This window comes from Ranitomeya variabilis, chromosome 5, assembly GCF_051348905.1.
Source record: "Ranitomeya variabilis isolate aRanVar5 chromosome 5, aRanVar5.hap1, whole genome shotgun sequence".
NCBI lineage: Eukaryota > Metazoa > Chordata > Amphibia > Anura > Dendrobatidae > Ranitomeya > Ranitomeya variabilis.
Genome location: NC_135236.1, coordinates 333,755,706 through 333,776,511, shown reverse-complemented (window position 1 = coordinate 333,776,511; position 20,806 = coordinate 333,755,706). Strand labels below are relative to the sequence as shown.

At 43.4% G+C, this 20,806-nt stretch overlaps 1 protein-coding gene across 4 annotated transcripts in view; it reads left to right on the top strand.

The window, feature by feature from the left end:
* Positions 1–20,806, top strand: part of RELN (reelin) — a 1,394,857-nt gene that overhangs the window by 905,431 nt on the left and 468,620 nt on the right. For all 4 annotated transcript variants that reach the window (XM_077264737.1, XM_077264736.1, XM_077264735.1 and 1 more), the window contains exon 13: positions 15,267–15,379. In XM_077264737.1, the coding sequence (XP_077120852.1) occupies positions 15,267–15,379 (113 nt within the window). The remainder of the gene's footprint in view (positions 1–15,266; positions 15,380–20,806) is intronic.

Here is a 20,806-nt window from a genome sequence, read left to right as displayed (position 1 = left end):
TAGATAGTACAGGATAGAACACTGTGCGGTCAGTAATAAAAACTAGAAAAAGTCCACCGCAGAGAAATGCAAAAATCTCCACACCTGACTAAAGGTGTGGTGTTATGATCCTAGTGGCTGAGAATCACAAATCTAACCAGCTAATTAGAAGATAATAGGACGAGCTCTGGGATGTGGTAACTGGACTGACCGCAAACCTGATCCTAACCGCAAACACTATAGGCAGCCGTGGAACGTTTCCTGAAATCCTAGACGTCTCTTCACGGCCTGAGAAACTGACTACCCCTAAAGAGAAAGTAAAGACCTCACTTGCCTCAGAGAAATACCCCCAGAGATATAGAAGCCCCCCACAAATAATAACGGTGAGTTAAGAGGAAAAGACAAACGCAGAGATGATACAGGTTGAGCAAATGAGGCCCGCTAACACTAGATAGCAGAAAATAGCTAGGGATCTGTGCAGTCAGTAAAAAACCCTATGCAAAAATATCCACGCAGAGAATGCGAGAACCCCCACACCAACTAACGATGTGGGGGGAGCAACTCAGCACCCCAGAGCACCAGCAAGCAAGGAAATCACATATTAGCAAGCTGGACAAAACTCATCATATACTAGGAGACATCTTAAACACAGATGAGCAAAAATAAGCAAACAAAACTTAGCTTCTCTTGAGAGACTGATAACGGATGTAGACAGGAGCAATCAGAATAGCACTGAATACAACGGCAACAGGCAAGGAATGAAGGACCAGGTGGATTAAATAGGAAACCTGACTAGCAGATGACGGGACAGCTGATCCGAGCCAGAAACCTGCAAACTAACAAAAAGAGCCACCAGGAGGAGCCCAAAGAGAGAACTCACACAGTACCACTCACGACCACAGGAGGGAGCCCGGAAACAGAGTTCACAACAGTGTGGAGGGCAAAATCTGCTGCCCAGAGCTTCCAGCTTAGCTGAATAGATCCATACTGATAAGCTGGACAAATGAGCAAAACATAGAATGTGCTGAACAATAAAGTCCACAACAAGAGGACTGCAAAAGGACAAGCAAGGACTTATCTTTGCTGAACAGGTCAGAGTGTCAGGGAAATCCAAAAGAGCCGTGACTCCAAGCAGGAACAATTGACAACTGGCATTGATTGAGGGATAAGGCCAGACTAAAATAGCCGAGCCAGAAAGACGATCAGTGGAAGCAGCTGCTGATGCTAAATCCAAGAAGCAGCCATACCACTCAAAACCACCGGAGGGAGCCCAAGAGCAGAACTCACAAAAGTGCTACTTACAACCACCGGAGGGAGCCCAAGAGCGGAATTCACAACACCATAGTTGAGTCACACAATTTTATACCATTGGGCAGTGAAGAAAAAATAATTACATTTTTTCCCAAAAAATGTTGTTTTAGCCCAAGATTTTACATTTTCACACATGGAAATGGATAGAAATGGCACCAAAATTTGTCCCACAATTTTTGCTAAATTTAGAAATAAACCATATGTGGCTGTACAGTACTGCTTAGCCATAGGGCGAGACTCGGCAGGGACGGAGTGCTACTTGCCTCCTAGAGCATAGAGTTTCCTAGAATAGTTTGTGGAATTCATATACAGAACCCCTAAGTCCTAGAAGGGCAGACAGAATTCCCCTTCAAATGACCCCATTTTGGAAATTTTACCTCTTTGAGAATTTATCTACAGGTGTAGTGACAATTTTGACACAATGGATTTTTTCCAGAAACAAGCAGCAGTGGATATTGTTGAGTGAAAATTTCAAACTGCCGCTGTAGTGATCAGTACGATGTAGTGACCAGTACATTGTAGTGCCCAGCTCATGCTCGTAGAGACATGCACCTATATGTCATGTGGACACTAAATATAGTTTTAAGTACACTGTGGGGCTTAGAAAGGGGTAGGCATTTGGATTTGGAAGCACAAAATTGGCTGAATTTATTTTGGTGGTCAAGGAGCCACAGAGCTTTTCCAGAGCCTTTGTGCTACCAGTAACGTTGAAGCCCCCCTATATTTCCATTAACATAAGATGGACCTGAGTGGGGACTTGCTTTTTTTGTGGATTGAGTTAAAGCTTTTATTGTGAACATTTTTAGTGATGAGCGAATATACTCGTTTCTCGAGATTTCTCGAGCACGCTCGGGTATCCTCCGAGTATTTTTTAGTGCTCGGAGATTTAGTTTTTCTTGCCACAGCTGAGTTATTTATATCTGTTAGCCAGCATAAGTACATGTGGGGATTCCCTAGCAACCAGGCAACCCCTCGTGTACTTATGCTGGCTAACAGATGTAAATCATTCAGCTGTGGCAAGAAAAACTAAATCTCAGAGCACTAAAAAATACTCGGAGGACACCCGAGTGTGCTCGAGAAATCTCGAGTAACGAGTATATTCGCTCATCACTAAACTTTTTACATAATGTTTGGGATCACATTTATCTGGCGCTATATGCTGAGCACTTATGTCTGGATTTTCATCTAAATCTCCGAGTGATCTGATTCAGATGAAACCCCCAAGGGAGCCACTCACTATAATGAGGCAGCAGAGTTACTCTTGATTCCATCTGTCCTCTTTTCAGCCGTGTCCTTTTTTTCAGAAGTGCAAAAAAACTGTGGCAGACCATGCTTTTATACACACCTAAAAAGACAGAAACCGCCAGTTCACAGGTCAGACAGCGTACACAGTGCCTCCATCTCCCTCATTTTAGGGAATCTTCTGTTGGGGGTCCAGTCTGAATCACATATTTCAGAGATTTACACAGAAAACCCTGATGTAATCGCTGAGCTTAGAGTGCAGGATAAATGTGAGCTGAGCCTAAGGCCGGCATCACACTGGCGTGTTTTACGGACGTATGAGAGGCGCAGAAAATACGGATTGCATAAGTTACAATGATTCTCTATGGCCCAGCTCCTATCTGCCGTATTTTACAGATCCGTATTATACGGTCTTGTACGGCTGTAGAAAATCGCAGCATGCTGCGTTTGTCAGCATATTGCGCAAAAAAATCCACCAATGAAAGTCTATGGGGGCGAGAAAATTACGGATTACACACGGACCATGCGTGTGACTTGCGAGAAATATGCAGCGGTGTTCTCTAGAAAAGCCGGCAATTCAGTGCGGTGTACAGTAAAATCACACTCACAGAATAGAATAGAATAGGTACAATAAATGTGTACACATAGAATAGGTATATATATATATATATATATATATATATATATATATATATATATATATATATATATATATATATATATATATATATATATATATATACACTGACCGGCCACTTTATTAGGTACACCATGCTAGTAACGGGTTGGACCCCCTTTTGCCTTCAGAACTGCCTCAATTCTTCGTGGCATAGATTCAACAAGGTGCTGGAAGCATTCCTCAGAGATTTTGGTCCATATTGACATGATGGCATCACACAGTTGCCGCAGATTTGTCGGCTGCACATCCCAAAGATGCTCCATACAAGGCAGGATGGATCCATGCTTTCATGTTGTTTACGCCAAATTCTGACCCTACCATCCGAATGTCGCAGCAGAAATCGAGACTCATCAGACCAAGCAACGTTTTTCCAATCTTCTGCTGTCCAAATTCGATGAGCTTGTACAAATTGTAGCCTCAGTTTCCTGTTCTTAGCTGAAAGGAGTGGTACCCGGTGTGGTCTTCTGCTGCTGTAGCCCATCTGCCTCAAAGTTCGACGCACTGTGCGTTCAGAGATGCTCTTAGGCCTACCTTGGTTGTAACGGGTGGCGATTTGAGTCACTGTTGCCTTTCTATCAGCTCGAACCAGTCTGCCCATTCTCCTCTGACCTCTGGCATCAACAAGGCATTTCCGCCCACAGAACTGCCGCTCACTGGATTTTTTTTCTTTTTCGGACCATTCTCTGTAAACCCTAGAGATGGTTGTGCGTGAAAATCCCAGTAGATCAGCAGTTTCTGAAATACTCAGACCAGCCCTTCTGGCACCAACAACCATGCCACGTTCAAAGGCACTCAAATCACCTTTCTTCCCCATACTGATGCTCGGTTTGAACTGCAGGAGATTGTCTTGACCATGTCTACATGCCTAAATGCACTGAGTTGCCGCCATGTGATTGGCTGATTAGAAATTAAGTGTTAACAAGAAGTTGGACAGGTGTACCTAATAAAGTGGCCGGTGAGTGTATATATATATATATATATATGTCAGAGAGACACATATATATATAATTATATTTCATATAGCGCTAGATAGCAGAAAAGCCGGTAATTCAATTGCCGGCTTTTGCTATCTCCTTAACAAACCCGACAAGATATGAGACATGAATTACATACAGTAAACCATCTCATATCCCTTCTTTTATTACATATTCCTCTTTACTAATGTAACAAGTGTCTCTGTGTGAAATTTGGGGTCTCTAGCTATTAAATTAAAGGGTTAAATCCCGGAAAAAATTGGCGTGGGCTCCCGCGCAATTTTCTCCGCCAGAGTGGGAAAGCCAGTGACTGAGGGCAGATATTAGTAGCCTAGAGAGGGACCATGGTTATTGGCACCCCCCTGGCTAAAAACATCTGCCCCCAGCCACCCCAGAAAAGGCACATCTGGAAGATGCGCCTATTCTGGCACTTAGCCTCTCTCTTCCCACTCCCGTGTAGCGGTGGGATATGGGGTACTGAAGGGTTAATGTCACCTTGCTATTGTAAGGTGACATTAAGCCAGGTTAATAATGGAGAAGCGTCAATTATGAAACCTATCCATTATTAATCCAATAGTACGAAATGGTTAATAAAACACACACATTATTAAAAAGTATTTTAATGAAATAAAGACACATGGTGTTTTCATATTTTATTATACTCTTAATCCACCTGAAGACCCTTGTCACCTGAAATAAAGTTAAAAAAACAAACAACAATATCCCATACCTTCCGTCGTTCAGTCTTGTCCCACGCTGTAAATCCATCTGAAGGGGTTAAATCATTTTACACCCAGGAGCTCTGCTAATGCAGCTGTGCTCCTGTCTGTAAAACTTGATGAATGAATAGAATGCAGGGGAATGTACTGTAGTTACCTCGAGTCGTGGTGATGCGCCACCTGCTGGATGAACTCATATGAACTCGACCCTGGGAACTATTCAGAATATTTTCCCAGGCTCGAGTTCATATGAGTTCATCCAACAGAGGGCGCATAACTGCAACTCGAGGTAACTACAGGACATTCCCCTGCATTCCATTCATTCACCAAGTTTTACAGACAGGAGCACAGCTGCATTAGCAGAGCTCCTGGGTGCAAAATGAAGCCGGAAGCCATACGGATGCCATACAAATGACACACGGATAAATTTGTGCGTAAAAATCGCATCCTCGCATTGAATACGGAACAGTGTTTTGGGACAATTTCTGCGTATTACGGCCGTAAAAAACGGACCGTATTTTCATACGCCTAGTGTGACGCCGGCCTTACTGCGATCTTTCGGATACAGAATGAAAAAAATTAACAGCAGATGAAAAATTGGTTATCTTTATTTTTTACACCATTCCTCGTGCTGTATAAGTGATTAGACGACTTTATTCTTTGAGTCGGTGCGATTACAGAGATACCTGACTTATATCAGGTTTTCATATTTAGCTGCTGTCACACACTAAAAGATGCTTTTTATTGCAAAAAGTGCATGACCATGTAATTTTTCCATATTTTGTTTGCCAGGGTCATGTAATATCTTGTTTTTTGGCGGAACAGGTTGAAAATGGTACCATTTTCGCGCAAATGACCTTTTTGATCGCTTTCTATTGGGAGGCAGAATGAACAAAGCCAGAAATACAAGAATTGTTTTTTGGGATTTTTTTTATGCCATTACATGATAAAATTGATAAGACAGTTTTTTTTCTTACGTCAGTACGATTAAAGTGATATCATATTTATTATTTCTTTATGTTTTGGCGCTTTTACACAATAAAAACTTTTAGAGAAAAATAATTCTTTCTGCATTGCTTTATTCTGAGAGCAATCACTTTTTTATTTTTCTGCTTACAGAGCGGTATGGCAGCTTGTTATTTGCGGGACAAGATGACGTTTTCATTGATACCATTTTTATGTTTGCTTGTTATTTTTTGCGGTGTTCACTTAAAGGTGTTTACTATTGGGACAGTTTTATTGGTCGGGTCGTTCTGGACATGTCGATACCAAATATGTGTACTTGTTTTGTTTATTTCGTTTTTACATTAACTCCTTAACATTTTCCATTTTTTGTGTTTCTGGTTTTTGCTCCCCTTCTTCCCAGAGCCATAACTTTTTTATTTTTCTTCAAAACGGCCATGTGAGGGCTTTTTTTTTGCGCGACAAGTTGTACTCTGAATGACACCATTGGCTTTAACATATTGTGTACTGGAAAACGGGATAAAAATTCCTAGTGCTGTGAAATTGCAATTCCATAGTTGGTTTTTTTTTTTTTTTTTTACCAAGTTCACTAAGTGCTAAAACTGACCTGTCATTATGATTATTCAGGGGCCATTACAAGTTCATAGACAACAACCATGTCTAGGTTCTTTTTTATTTAAGTGGTGAAAAAAAAATCCAAATTTTGGTTAAAAAATGGCGCCATTTTCCGAGACTTGTAGTATTTCCACTTTTTGTGATTTGGGGCTGGGTGAAGGCTTATTTTTTGCGAGCCAAGCTGACATTTTTATTGATAGCATTTTGGTGTAGATACGACCAAAAAAAACATAATTCTGGCATTTTCAATTTTGTTTCTCTTTACGCTGTTTACCTATTGGGATAATTCTTTTTTTATATTGATAGATCGTTCAATTTTGAACATGGCGATACCAAATCTGTGTATGTTTGATTTTTTTTTTTATTGTTTTCGTTTGAATGGGGCGAAAGGGGGTGATTTGAACTTTTATATATTTTTTTTATTTTTAAAAACATTTTTTTTTACTTTTTGCATGCTTCAATAATCTCCATGGGAGGCGAGCAGCTGCAGTTGTCTGATCGGCTCTGCTACATACAGGTGCTGACCAGATCGCCTGTATGTAGCAGAAATGCTCACTTGCTATGAGCGCTGACCATAGTGCTGCCCATTGTGTTGAATTGTCAATGCCACCTGTTGTGAATTCTGTTTGTGGGCTCCCCCGGTGGTGTTTTATGGTGTTGCCACTTATTTGCCTTCTTCTATCCTTGATCACCTGTTGACACCCATTAGGGGAGTTTCCTATTTAAGGCTGCTTGGCTGCTGGTCCGATGCCGGCCAACAATGTATCAGTAGCATTCTGTTGCATTCTCCTGCCTCAAGATCCTGTTCAGCTAAGTTGAATTTTGTTTCTAGTTATTGCTATTTTTGTCCAGCTATTTGCAATGTGACTCTCTGTAGCTGGAAGCTCTCGTGGACTGAAATTGCCACTCCAGTGGCATGAGTTGTCACTGGAGTTTTAAAGTAATTTCAGGATGGTGTTTTTGAGTAGTGTTTTGAAGTGGACCGTGAAGTGACTCTTTCCTGTACTTCTGCTATCTAGTAAGCGGACCTCACTGTGCTAAATCTGCTGTTCATCCTACGTATGTCTTTTCCTCTTGACTCACCGTCAATATCTGTGGGGGACTGCTATCTCCTTTTGGGGTTCATCTCTGGAGGTAAGGCAGGCCTGTATATTCCTCTGATAGGGGTAGTTAGATCTCCGGCTGGCGCGTGGTGTCTAGGGCATCGTAGGAAACACTCCCCGGCTACTTCCAGTGTCGTGTCAGGTTCAGGTCACGGTCACTTTAGTTCCCATCACCCGAGAGCTAGTCCGTTGTTATTTTGATTTCCCTGCCATTGGGAAAATCATAACAGTTTGGCCGGCCAAATGTGTTAAAACTATGCACTAAAGCAGGAAAGGATATGAAAAGGTTTTTTTTTTTTCCTTCTGTGTTTGGAAAGTGCACCTTAGTGCTTATTTGTACTCCTTGCTTAAACTGCAGTCTTCAGCCTTTTTTTTTTCCTCTCCTCTTAATCTGTGAATGGCTTTGGTTACACCTGTTTGAATCATGGATCCACAGAGTTTGGTTGCAGGTCTGAATAACCTGGCTTCAAAGGTCCAGAACTTACAAGATTTTGTTATACGTGCTCCAATGTCTGAACCTAAGATCCCTATGCCTGAATTTTTTACCGGAGACAGATCCCGTTTTTTGAATTTCAGAGAGAATTGTAAATTGTTTTTGTCTCTGAAATCTCACTCTGCTGGTGATCCTGCGCAACAGGTTAAAATTGTTATTTCTCTATTGCGGGGTGACCCACAAAGTTGGGCATTTGCATTGTCGCCAGGGGATCCTGCGTTATTAAATGTAGATGCGTTTTTTCTGGCTTTGGGGTTGCTTTATGAAGAACCTAATTTAGAGATTTTGGCTGAGAAAGCCTTGATAGCTCTTTCCCAAGGGCAAGATGAAGCTGAGATATACTGCCAGAAATTTCGTAAATGGTCGGTGCTTACTAAATGGAATGAGTGCGCTCTAGCAGCTAATTTCAGAGAAGGTCTCTCTGATGCCGTGAAGGATGTCATGGTGGGGTTCCCTGTGCCTACAGGTCTGAATGATGCCATGAAATTGGCTATCCAGATTGATCGGCGTTTACGGGAGCGCAAATCTGTGCACCATATGGCGGTATCTTCTGAGCAAAAATCTGTGCACCATATGGCGGTATCTTTTGAGCAAGAACCTGTGCACCATATGGCGGTATCTTCTGAGCAAAAACCTGTGCACCATATGGCGGTATCTTCTGAGCAAAAACCTGTGCATCATTTGGCGGTGACCTCTGAAAAGGCACCAGAGCATATGCAATGCGATAGTGTATTGTCTAGAGGCGAACGACAGAATTACAGGCGCAAAAATGGGTTGTGCTTCTATTGTGGAGATCCAGCTCATGTTATATCAGCATGCTCTAAACGCATAAAGAAGGTTGATAAAAAGGTTGATAAATCTTTTTCTATGGGTACCTTGCAGTCTAAATTTCTTTTGTCCGTGACATTGATTTGTACTTTATCATCTGTTACTGTGGATGCTTATGTGGATTCTGGCGCCGCTCTGAGTCTCATGGATTGGTCCTTTGCCAAGCGTTGTGGGTTTGATTTAGAGCCTCTGGAGGTTTCTATTCCCTTAAAGGGTATTGATTCTACACCTTTGGCTAGCAATAAACCACAATATTGGACACAAGTGACTATGCATCTTTCCCCAGACCATCAGGAGATTATTCGTTTCCTTGTGTTATATAATCTACATGACGTATTAGTACTTGGATTACCATGGTTACAAATTCATAATCCAGTCTTGGACTGGAGATCAATGTCTGTGCTGAGCTGGGGATGTCGGGGGATTCATGGGGATGCACCTTTGGTTCCCATTTCTTCATCTACTCCCTCTGAGATCCCAGCATTTCTGTCAGATTTTTATGATGTCTTTCAGGAGCCTAAAACTGATTCTCTCCCCCCTCACAGAGAGTGTGACTGCACTATTGAGTTGATTCCCGGTAGTAAATTTCCTAAGGGTCGCTTGTTTAATTTGTCTGTACCTGAACATACTGCTATGCGGGAGTATATCAGAGAATCTTTGGAAAAGGGTCATATTCGCCCCTCTTTGTCTCCATTGGGGGCAGGGTTTTTCTTTGTGGGTAAAAAGGATGGTTCATTGAGACCTTGTATCGACTATCGACTTCTGAATAAGATTACTGTTAAATACCAGTACCCGTTACCTTTACTGACTGATCTTTTTGCTCGCATAAAGGGGGCGAAGTGGTTCACTAAGATCGATCTACGTGGTGCGTATAATTTGGTGCGGATTAAGCAGGGGGATGAGTGGAAGACCGCATTTAATACGCCTGAAGGCCATTTTGAGTATTTGGTAATGCCTTTCGGTCTCGCGAATGCCCCTTCCGTTTTTCAGTCCTTTATGCACGATATTTTCCGTGAATATCTGGATAAATTTATGATTGTGTATTTGGATGATATTTTGATTTTTTCGGAGGACTGGGAATCTCATGTTCAACAGGTCAGGAGAGTTTTTCAGGTTTTACGAGCTAATTCTCTATTTGTGAAGGGCTCAAAGTGTATTTTTGGGGTTCAGAGAATTTCCTTTCTGGGATATATTTTTTCCCCTTCATCTATGGAGATGGACCCTGTTAAGGTTCAGGCTATTGGTGATTGGATACAACCTACTTCTCTAAAGAGTCTTCAGAAATTCTTGGGATTTGCTAATTTCTATCGCCGATTCATAGCGGGTTTTTCTGCCATTGCTAAACCTTTGACTGATTTGACCAAGAAGGGTGCTGATGTTGCTAATTGGTCCTCTGCGGCTGTGGAGGCCTTTCGGGAGCTTAAGCGCCGCTTTTCTTCTGCTCCTGTGTTGCGCCAGCCTGATGTTTCGCTCCCGTTCCAGGTTGAAGTAGATGCTTCCAAGATCGGAGCAGGTGCAGTTTTGTCGCAGAAAGGTCCTGACTGCTCAGTGATGAGACCATGTGCGTTTTTCTCTCGAAAGTTTTCGCCCGCTGAGCGAAATTATGATGTTGGAAATCGGGAGCTCTTGGCCATGAAGTGGGCATTTGAGGAGTGGCGTCATTGGCTTGAGGGTGCTAGACACCAGGTGGTGGTCTTGACTGACCACAAAAATCTAATTTATCTTGAGTCAGCCAGGCGTCTGAATCCTAGACAGGCGCGCTGGTCGTTGTTTTTCTCTCGATTTAACTTTGTGGTCTCATATCTGCCTGGGTCTAAGAATGTGAGGGCGGATGCCCTCTCTAGGAGTTTTGAGCCTGACTCGCCTGGTGATTCCGAACCTACTGGCATCCTGAAGGATGGGGTGATATTGTCAGCTGTCTCCCCAGACCTGCGGCGCTCTTTGCAGGAGTTTCAGGTGGATAGGCCTGATCGCTGTCCGCCTGGTAGACTGTTTGTCCCTGATGACTGGACCAGTAGAGTTATTTCGGAGGTTCACTCTTCCGCGTTGGCAGGTCATCCTGGAATTTTTGGCACCAGGGATCTGGTGTCTAGGTCCTTCTGGTGGCCTTCCTTGTCTCGAGATGTACGTATTTTTGTGCAGTCTTGTGATGTTTGTGCTCGGGCTAAGCCCTGCTGTTCCCGGGCCAGCGGGTTGTTGTTGCCCTTGCCTATTCCTAAGAGGCCTTGGACGCACATCTCTATGGACTTTATTTCTGACCTTCCTGTTTCTCGTAGGATGTCCGTCATCTGGGTGGTGTGTGACCGTTTTTCCAAGATGGTTCACTTGGTACCTTTGCCCAAATTGCCCTCCTCCTCTGAGCTGGTCCCTCTATTTTTTCAGAATGTTGTGCGTTTGCATGGTATTCCTGAGAATATAGTGTCTGACAGGGGTACTGTTGTGAATTTGGATTCTGGGCTCCCCCGGTGGCTACTGGTGGAATTGAACTGGTGTTTTCATCTTCTCTGTTCACCTGTTCCCATCAAGATGTGGGAGTCGCTATATAACCTTGCTGCTCTGTTAGTTGCTTGCCGGTCAACAATGTTATCAGAAGCCTCTCTGTGCTTGTTCCTGCTCCTAGACAACTACTAGATAAGTTGGACTCTTGTCCATGTTTGTTTTTGCATTTTTGTTCCAGTTCACAGCTGTAGTTTCGTTACTGTGTCTGGAAAGCTCTTGTGAACAGGAATTGCCACTCTGGTGTTATGAGTTAATGCCAGAGTTTTAAAGTAATTCCTGGATGGTGTTTTGATAGGGTTTTCAGCTGACCATGAAAGTGTCCTTTCTGTCTTCTGCTATGTAGTAAGTGGACCTCAAATTTGCTAAACCTATTTTCATACTACGTTTGTTATTTCATCTTAATTCACCGCCAATACATGTGGGGGGCCTCTGTCTCCTTTCGGGGTATTTCTCTAGAGGTGAGCTAGGACTAATATTTTCCTCTGCTAGCATTATTTAGTCCTCCGGCTGGTGCTGGGCATCTAGAATCAACGTAGGCATGCTACCCGGCCACTGCTAGTTGTGCGTTAGGTTTAGTTCATGGTCAGCTCAGTTCCCATCTTCCAAGAGCTAGTTCCTATATATGCTGATGCTATGTTCTCTTGCCATTGAGAACATGACAGGGTACTCAGTTTGTGTCTAGATTTTGGCGGGCGTTCTGTGCCAGGATGGGCATCGACTTGTCTTTTTCGTCTGCATTCCATCCTCAGACTAATGGCCAGACTGAGCGTACTAATCAGACCTTGGAGACTTACTTGAGGTGTTTTGTGTCCGCTGATCAGGACGATTGGCTTGATTTTTTGCCATTGGCAGAGTTTGCCCTTAACAATCGGGCCAGTTCTGCCACTTTGGTTTCTCCATTTTTTTGTAATTCAGGGTTTCACCCTCACTTTTCGTCCGGTCAATTGGAGTCTTCGGATTGTCCTGGAGTGGATGCTGTGGTTGATAGAATGCATCAGATTTGGGGACAGGTTGTGGACAATCTGAAGTTGTCCCAGGAGAAGACTCAACAGTTCACTAATCGTCATCGGCGTGTCGGTCCTCGTCTTTGTGTTGGGGACCTGGTTTGGTTGTCTTCTCGATTTGTTCCTATGAAGGTCTCGTCTCCTAAGTTTAAGCCTCGGTTTATCGGCCCTTATAGGATTCTGGAGGTTCTCAATCCTGTGTCCTTTCGTTTGGACCTCCCAGCATTTTACTATTCATAATGTTTTTCATCGGTCATTATTGCGGAGGTATGAGGTGCCGGTTGTTCCGTCTGCTGAGCCTCCTGCTCCTGTGCTGGTTGAGGGTGAGTTGGAGTATGTGGTGGAAAAGATCTTGGACTCCCGTGTTTCCAGACGGAAACTTCAGTATCTGGTTAAGTGGAAAGGCTATGGTCAGGAGGATAATTCTTGGGTGACTGCATCTGATGTTCATGCTCCTGATTTGGTTCGTGCATTCCATAGTGCTCATCCAGATCGCCCTGGTGGTTCTGGTGAGGGTTCGGTGCCCCCTCCTTAAGGGGGGGTACTGTTGTGAATTCTGTTTGTGGGCTCCCCCGGTGGTGTTTTATGGTATTGCCACTTATTTGCCTTCTTCTATCCTTGATCACCTGATGACACCCATTAGGGGAGTTTCCTATTTAAGGCTGCTTGGCTGCTGGTCCGATGCCGGCCAACAATGTATCAGTAGCATTCTGTTGCATTCTCCTGCCTCAAGATCCTGTTCAGCTAAGTTGAATTTTGTTTCTAGTTATTGCTATTTTTGTCCAGCTATTTGCAATGTGACTCTCTGTAGCTGGAAGCTCTCGTGGACTGAAATTGCCACTCCAGTGGCATGAGTTGTCACTGGAGTTTTAAAGTAATTTCAGGATGGTGTTTTTGAGTAGTGTTTTGAAGTGGACCGTGAAGTGACTCTTTCCTGTACTTCTGCTATCTAGTAAGCGGACCTCACTGTGCTAAATCTGCTGTTCATCCTACGTATGTCTTTTCCTCTTGACTCACCGTCAATATCTGTGGGGGACTGCTATCTCCTTTTGGGGTTCATCTCTGGAGGTAAGGCAGGCCTGTATATTCCTCTGATAGGGGTAGTTAGATCTCCGGCTGGCGCGTGGTGTCTAGGGCATCGTAGGAAACACTCCCCGGCTACTTCCAGTGTCGTGTCAGGTTCAGGTCACGGTCACTTTAGTTCCCATCACCCGAGAGCTAGTCCGTTGTTATTTTGATTTCCCTGCCATTGGGAAAATCATAACAGCCACCCTCTTCTCCCAATCTTGACACTCTGATAGCAACACTGCAAAAGAAATGCTAGCACAGGCTACCAGTATACGTTGTTTCAGATGCTGCACATCTTGTATCTTCACAGCATAGACAATTGCCTTATGATACGAGATGAGCAGTATCTGAAACAATGGATACTGGAAGCCTGTGCTAGCATTTCTTCTGCAGTGTTGTTATCAATGTGTCAAGAGTGGGAGAAGACGGTTGCATCGACAATCCAACACAAGGGGCAGTACTTTCAACACATTTTATAAGTGGTCATAAACTTGTAAATAACTCATGAAAGAATAAAGCTACGTTAAAAGCAAGCACACCATTGTTTTTCCTGCTAAATTCTCAATAAGTTTGATGTGTCACATAACCCTCTTCCCATTGGAAAAAATAAAGTTGGATCCAAAATGGCCGACTTCAAAATGGCCCCCATAGTCACCACCCATCTTGAAAAGTCTTTCCCCTCCCATATACTAATGTGCCACAAACAGGAAGTTGATATCACCAACCATTCCCATTTTATTTAGGTGTATCCATATAAATTGCCCACTCTGTAGATCGATCGATCTATCTATCTATCTATCTATCTATCTATCTATCTATCTATCTATCTATCTATCTATCTATCTATCATCTATCTGTCCCATATCTATATATCTATCTATCTTTCTGTGTGTAAACATTATTGTTCAATGGAGTATGTAAATGAAGAGGTTGGACAAAAAACGACATCACAATTCTTTTTTTTGTTCAATAATAGGTCTTTATTTAGCTTTCCAAAATGCATACAAATCCGCATGAAAAAAACATGAAAATCTGCATCAAAAATGCATAAAAATGCATCAAATCCACGCAGATATTTACCTGCGTTTGTCTGGCAAGAGATGCAGATTCTGTGCAGAAAATTCTGCAGGCAACCTGCAACGTGTGCATATACCATAAAAAGAATTAATCCAATCGGTAAATGGCATAACTAGAAAAAAATAATAAAAATTACAGAATTATGTTTTTTGGTCGCCCAAACATTGTAATAAAATGCAAGAACGGACGATTAAAACATCGTATCTACCCCAAAATGGTATCAATAAAAATGGTACAAACATTGGATTTTTTTCACCACTTAAATGAAAAAGAACCTAGACATGTTTGGTATCTACGAACTCTGACCTGGAGAATCATAATGGCAGGCCATTTTTAGCATTTAGGGATCATGGTGAAAAAAAACTATTGTGGAATTGTACTTTTTTGCAATTTCACCGCACTTGGAATTTTTTTCCCCATTTTGCAGTACACTATATGGTAAAACCAATGGTGTTTTCCAGAAGTACAACTCATCCCGCAAAAGACAAGCACTCACATGGCCATATTGATGGAAAATTAAAAGTTATGGCTCTGGGAGGAAATGGAGCAAAAAAACAAAACAAAAACGGAAATACACAAGGTGATAAAGGGGTTAATTTACTCAAAATGTATGATAGTTAGCTTGTGCAAATACTCTCCATTACTTTTCACTTTTAACGGTTATTTTGGTGTTCTCAATTACCTTTTTTAATTTATGTATGATCATATTTAGGTGGACTCTGTAACCCTGGAGAATCCCATGAAAATGATGTTGTCCTATATGCACAGGTTGATGGTAGAAAAGAACATATTGTAATGGATACACTCTCATATTCTTCCTATAAGGTAAATCTGAAACAGGACCAAACCCCTTCATGACCCAGCCTATTTTGACCTTAAAGGGAATCTGTCACCCCCCCCCCCCCCAGGGCCTATTAAGGTAAAAGAGCCACCTTCTGCAGCACTAAGGTTGCATTCTGTGAAGGTGGCTCTTATGTTTTTGATCCCTAATAATGCTGAAATATTCACTTTTATAAATTGCATGCCATACCTCTATTGAGTCCGGTGGGTACATTTTCTCCCCCTGACTCAGCCACCTCGCAGCTATCCATCATCCCACCAGGCGCCGCCTCCTCTCTGTCTTGTGCCGATGCCTGCGCTCTGCAATTATTTCTCAGGCATGTAAGTAGATCGCACCTGCGCACAGCGCCATATCAGTTCATCAGCTGATGTGAGTTCCTGGGCAGCGCGCACGGCGCATTCCCGAAAAATGAGAGCACAGCGCAGGCGCCGGTGATGTGAGGAAACACAGAAGGTGGCACCTGGTGCACTGAGGGGATGATGGACGGCTGCGAGGAGGCTAAGTCAGGGGGAGAAAACGTACCCCCCAGACTCAATACAGGTATGGCACGCAATTTATAAAAGTGAATATATCAGTGTTATTATGGATCAAAAACATAAGAGACACCTTCACAGAATGCAGCCTTAGTGCTGCAGAAGTTGGCTCTTTTACCTTAATAGGCCCTGGGTGGGTGACAGGTTCCCTTTAATGACCTGGCCATTTTTTGCAATTCTGACCAGTGTCCCTTTATGAGGTAATAACTCAGGAACACTCAACGGATCCTAGCGATTCTGAGATTGTTTTTTCGTGACATATTGGGCTTCATGGTAGTGGTAAATTTAGGTCGATCATTTTTGCGTTTATTTGTGAAAAAAATTGTAATTTGGCAAGAATTTAGAAAATTTCGCAATTTTAAAATTTGGAATTTTTATTCTGTTAAACCAGAGAATTATGTGACACAAAATAGTTAAACATGTCTACTTTGCCTCAGCATGATTTTGGGAAAAAAAAAATTGTTATGAAGTTATAAGGTTCAAAGTTTATCAGCAATTTCTAATTTTTCCAGCAAAATTTAAAAAAACATTATTTTTAGTTACCACAACACATTTGAAGTCCCTTTGAGGGGCCTACATGACAGAAAACAACCAAAAGTGACACCATTCCAAAAACTGCACCCCTCAAGCTACTCAAAACTACATTCAAGAAGATTATTAACCCTTCAGGTGCTTCACAGGAACTAGGGCAACGTGGAAGGAAAAAATAGACATTTTAATTTTTCCAATAAAATTTTTATTTTAGCCTCAATTTTTTCATTTTCACTTGGTCAACAGGATAGAGTAATTGTACAACAACATTTACAAAACCTTTTTTTATAGGGACCACCTCACATTTGAAATCAGTTTGAGGGGTCTATATGGCTGAAAATACCCAAAAGTGACACCATTCTAAAAACTGCACCCCTCAAGGTGCTCAAAACCACATTCAAGAAGTTTATTAACCCTTCAAGTGTTTCACAGCAGCAGAAGCATCATGGAAGGAAAAAATGAACATTTAACTTTTTAGTCACAAAAATGGTCTTTTAGCAACAATTTTTTAATTTTCCCATTTTTTTGTTTTCCAATTTGCACTCTGAAACCCCATATGTGGGGGGGAACCACTGTTGGGGCGCACGGCGGGGCTCGGAAGGGAAGGAGTGCCATTTGACTTTTTGAATGGAAAATTAGCTCCAATCGTTAGCGGACACCATGTCTCGTTTGGAGAGCCCCTGTGTGCCTAAACATTGGAGCACCCCCACAAGTGACCCCATTTTGAAAACTAGACCCCCCAAGGAACTTATCTAGATGCATAGTGAGCACTTTGAACCCCCATTTGCTTCACAAATTGATCTGTAAAAATGAAAAAGTACTTTTTTTTCTCAAAAATTGTCTTTTAGCCTCAATTTTTTCATTTTCACATGGTCAACAGGATAAAATGGACCATAAAATTTGTTGGGCAATTTCTCTTGAGTACACCGATACCTCATATGTGGTCATAAACCACTGTTTTGGCGCACGGCAGGGCTCGGAAGGGAAGGAGCGCCAACAACCTGATGTACACTACAACACATACACCTACCTGATGTACTGTATGTCAGGTTGGTGTGTGTGGTGTAGTGTATGTGTGGTGTAGTACATGTCAGGTTGGTGTGTCTGGTGTTTACTACACCACACACATCAACCTGACATACACTACACCACACCACACACACCAACCTAGCATACACTACGTCAGGTTGGCGTGTGTGATGTGGTGTAGTGTACGTCAGGCTGATGTGTGTGGTGTAGTATACACCACACACACAACAACCTGACGTACACTACAACCACGCACACCAACCTGACGTACACTATACCACACCACACACCAACCTGACGTACTATATGTCAGGTTGGTGTGTGTGGTATAGTATACACCACACGTACACCAACCTGATGTGTACTACACCACATGTACACTACACCACACACCAACCTGATGTACACTACGCCACACACACCATCCTGACTACACGACATCACACACCAATCTGACACACTATGTCAGATTGGAGTGTGGTGTAGTGTACGTCAGGTTGGTGTGCAGTGTGGTATAGTGTAGTGTATGTCAGGTTGGTGTGTGTGGTGTAGTGTATGTCAGGTTGATATGTGTGGTGTAGTATACACCACACACACACAACAACCTGATGTACACTACAACACACACACCAATCTGACATACACTATACCACACCACACACCAGCCTGAAGTAGTGTATGTCAGGTTGGTGTGGTGTAGTGTACGTCAGGTTGGTGTGTGTGGTTTAGTGTACGTCAGGTTGGTGTGTGTGTGTGTGTGTGTGTGTGTGTGTGTGTGTGTGTGTGTGGTGTATGTCAGGCTGGTGTGGGTGAGTTCTGTAGGGGAGTATCAGGATGTGTTTAGTCCACGGACGTGTGATGAATTCTGAAGCATTCATTCAAACACATTCCAGGTTTGTCAGGACACATTTCACATTGGAAATGAGTTTCCTTTCTTATCCCCCTTTTATAGCATGCCTGGCACCTTTTTTTTGCTCTCCCCTCATGGGAAAATGTTGCCCTGGTACCATATGGGGAAACTTGAGTTCCAGAGGTGCTGAGGCCTGCTTCTTCCTCATCTCCAAACATTAGGCCCTTTATCACCGCCTCCTGGAACTGAAGAAAGGTGTTGTTGGTCTGGCTTGCACATCGTGATAGCACATATGCGTTATACAGTGCCATTTGTACTATGTGCACATCCAGTTTATTATACCACACCTTCGCCTTCCGCATGGCACTATAGGGCTGGAGGACTTGATCAGAAAGATCAACTCCCCCCATGTGTTTGTTGTACCCCAGGGCACAATCTGGTTTGTGGACCTGTGCTGGGGTATCTCTAAAGGTGGTGGCCGCGGTGGATTGCTGTCAAGAAAAAGATGTCTCTTTTGTCTTTGAACTTGACCACAACCATGTTGCCGCTACATTGGGCTCGGCTCTCACCCTTTGGGAGAGGCTGCTCAATTAGTGACAAAGGGAGACCCCTCTGGTTTCTGCGCACAGTACAGCAAGCTGCGGTAGCTCTGGCAGAGAGGGATTGAAAGAGTTGGATTCTTGTATAAAAGTTGTCAACGTACAGATGGTAACCTTTATCAAGCAGTGGGTGGACCAAATCCCACACTATTTTCCCACTCACCCTCAGAGCATTGGGCATTCTGGGGGCTGGATCCTGCTATATTTCCCTTGGTAAACTCTAAAGCTGTGTGAGTCAGAGGCGTAGCTAGGGTTTTGGCTCAGGGGGGCGAAGCTTCTGAGTGGGCCCCTAACCAGGTAACCTTGATTACAACTCGGTGACGCGCCCTAGTACTGGAGGAGAACCTCAGCAGATCACCCCGATGTTACTGAAGATAATCTCTAACGACCAACATGGATATTACTGCCATATGGTCAGTGGTAGATACCAGCCCTACAGAACATAGCTCACAGCACAGTTACAGATAATGTCTTACCACTGACGTTCTTTATGATGGAGTCATCACTTTTCCCGTCTTTTCCATCTGGCTCAGACCGACATGACAACTTCTTCCAGCAACGACTCGGCTGCAGAGAAAGCAACAAAGACACATTTCACTTCTCATATTCCAGCCCCATCACCATGTATTCCCAACCTGCACAAACTCCTCATCCTACTGATACCCCAATACTGAGCCGCTGCTGCCATATGTGACCCTATTACTGCCCCTGATACCCCAATACTGAGCCGCTGCTACCGTATGTGTCCCTATTACTGCACCTGATACCCCAATACTGGGCCACTGCTGCCGTATGTGACTCTATTGCTGCACCTGATACCCCAATACTGAGCCGCTGCTGCCGTATGTGTCCCTGCTGTGTGGTTCTCTGTGCCCTCTAAATTCTAAGGCACCCCTCTATAATATAGCAATGCCAGGTGCAAGTGCCCTAGAAAACAGTGCCCATATTTTGCACCCTAGAAAGTAACATTGTCCTGTGTGCCCCTTTGATAGTCACAGTAACCTGAGTTCCCCTATAACAATAAGTGCCCACTTTACATTTAATAATGTCCTGAGTCTGCCTCCTGTAAAACTCCCCTATACACAGCATGATGCTCTCTTATACACAGTATAATGCCCCCTTAGTAGCCTTCAAACTGCTGGCTCCAACACTGTAATCCCCACACTATATGATGCCCCTCTAGATAGCCTCCATATAGTATAATGCACCAGATCGTCCTCAATATGGTATAATACACCAGATAGTCCTCAATATAGTATAATGTACCAGATAGTCCTCAATATAGTATAATGCCCTCCCCATAGGCCTACTCTATATTGTATAATGCAGCCCCCATAGGCAGACTCTATAGCACAAGGCAGCACCCATAGGCAGACTTTGTAGTATAAGGCAGCACCCCATAAGCAGAACCTGTAGTATAAGGTAGCACCCACAGGCAGACCCTATAGTATGACAGCACCCCTATAGGCAGACCCTGTACTATAAGTCAGCACCCCTATAGGCAGACCCTGTAGTATAAGGCAGCACCTCCATAGGCAGACCCTGTAGTATAAGGCAGACCCCCCATAGGCAGACCCTGTAGTATAAGGCAGACCCCCCATAGGCAGACCCTGTAGTATAATGCAGACCCCCCAAAGGCAAGCCCTGTAGTATAAGGCTGACCCCCATAGGCAGACCCTGTAGTATTAGGCAGACCCTGTAGTATTAGGCAGACCCCCCATAGGCAGATCCTGCAGTATAAGGCAGACCCCCATAGGCAGACACTGTAGCATTAGGCAGACCCCCAAAGGCAGACCCTGTAGTATAAGGCAGACCCCCATAGGCAGACCCTGTAGGATTAGGCAGACCCCCCATAGGCAGACCCCCCAT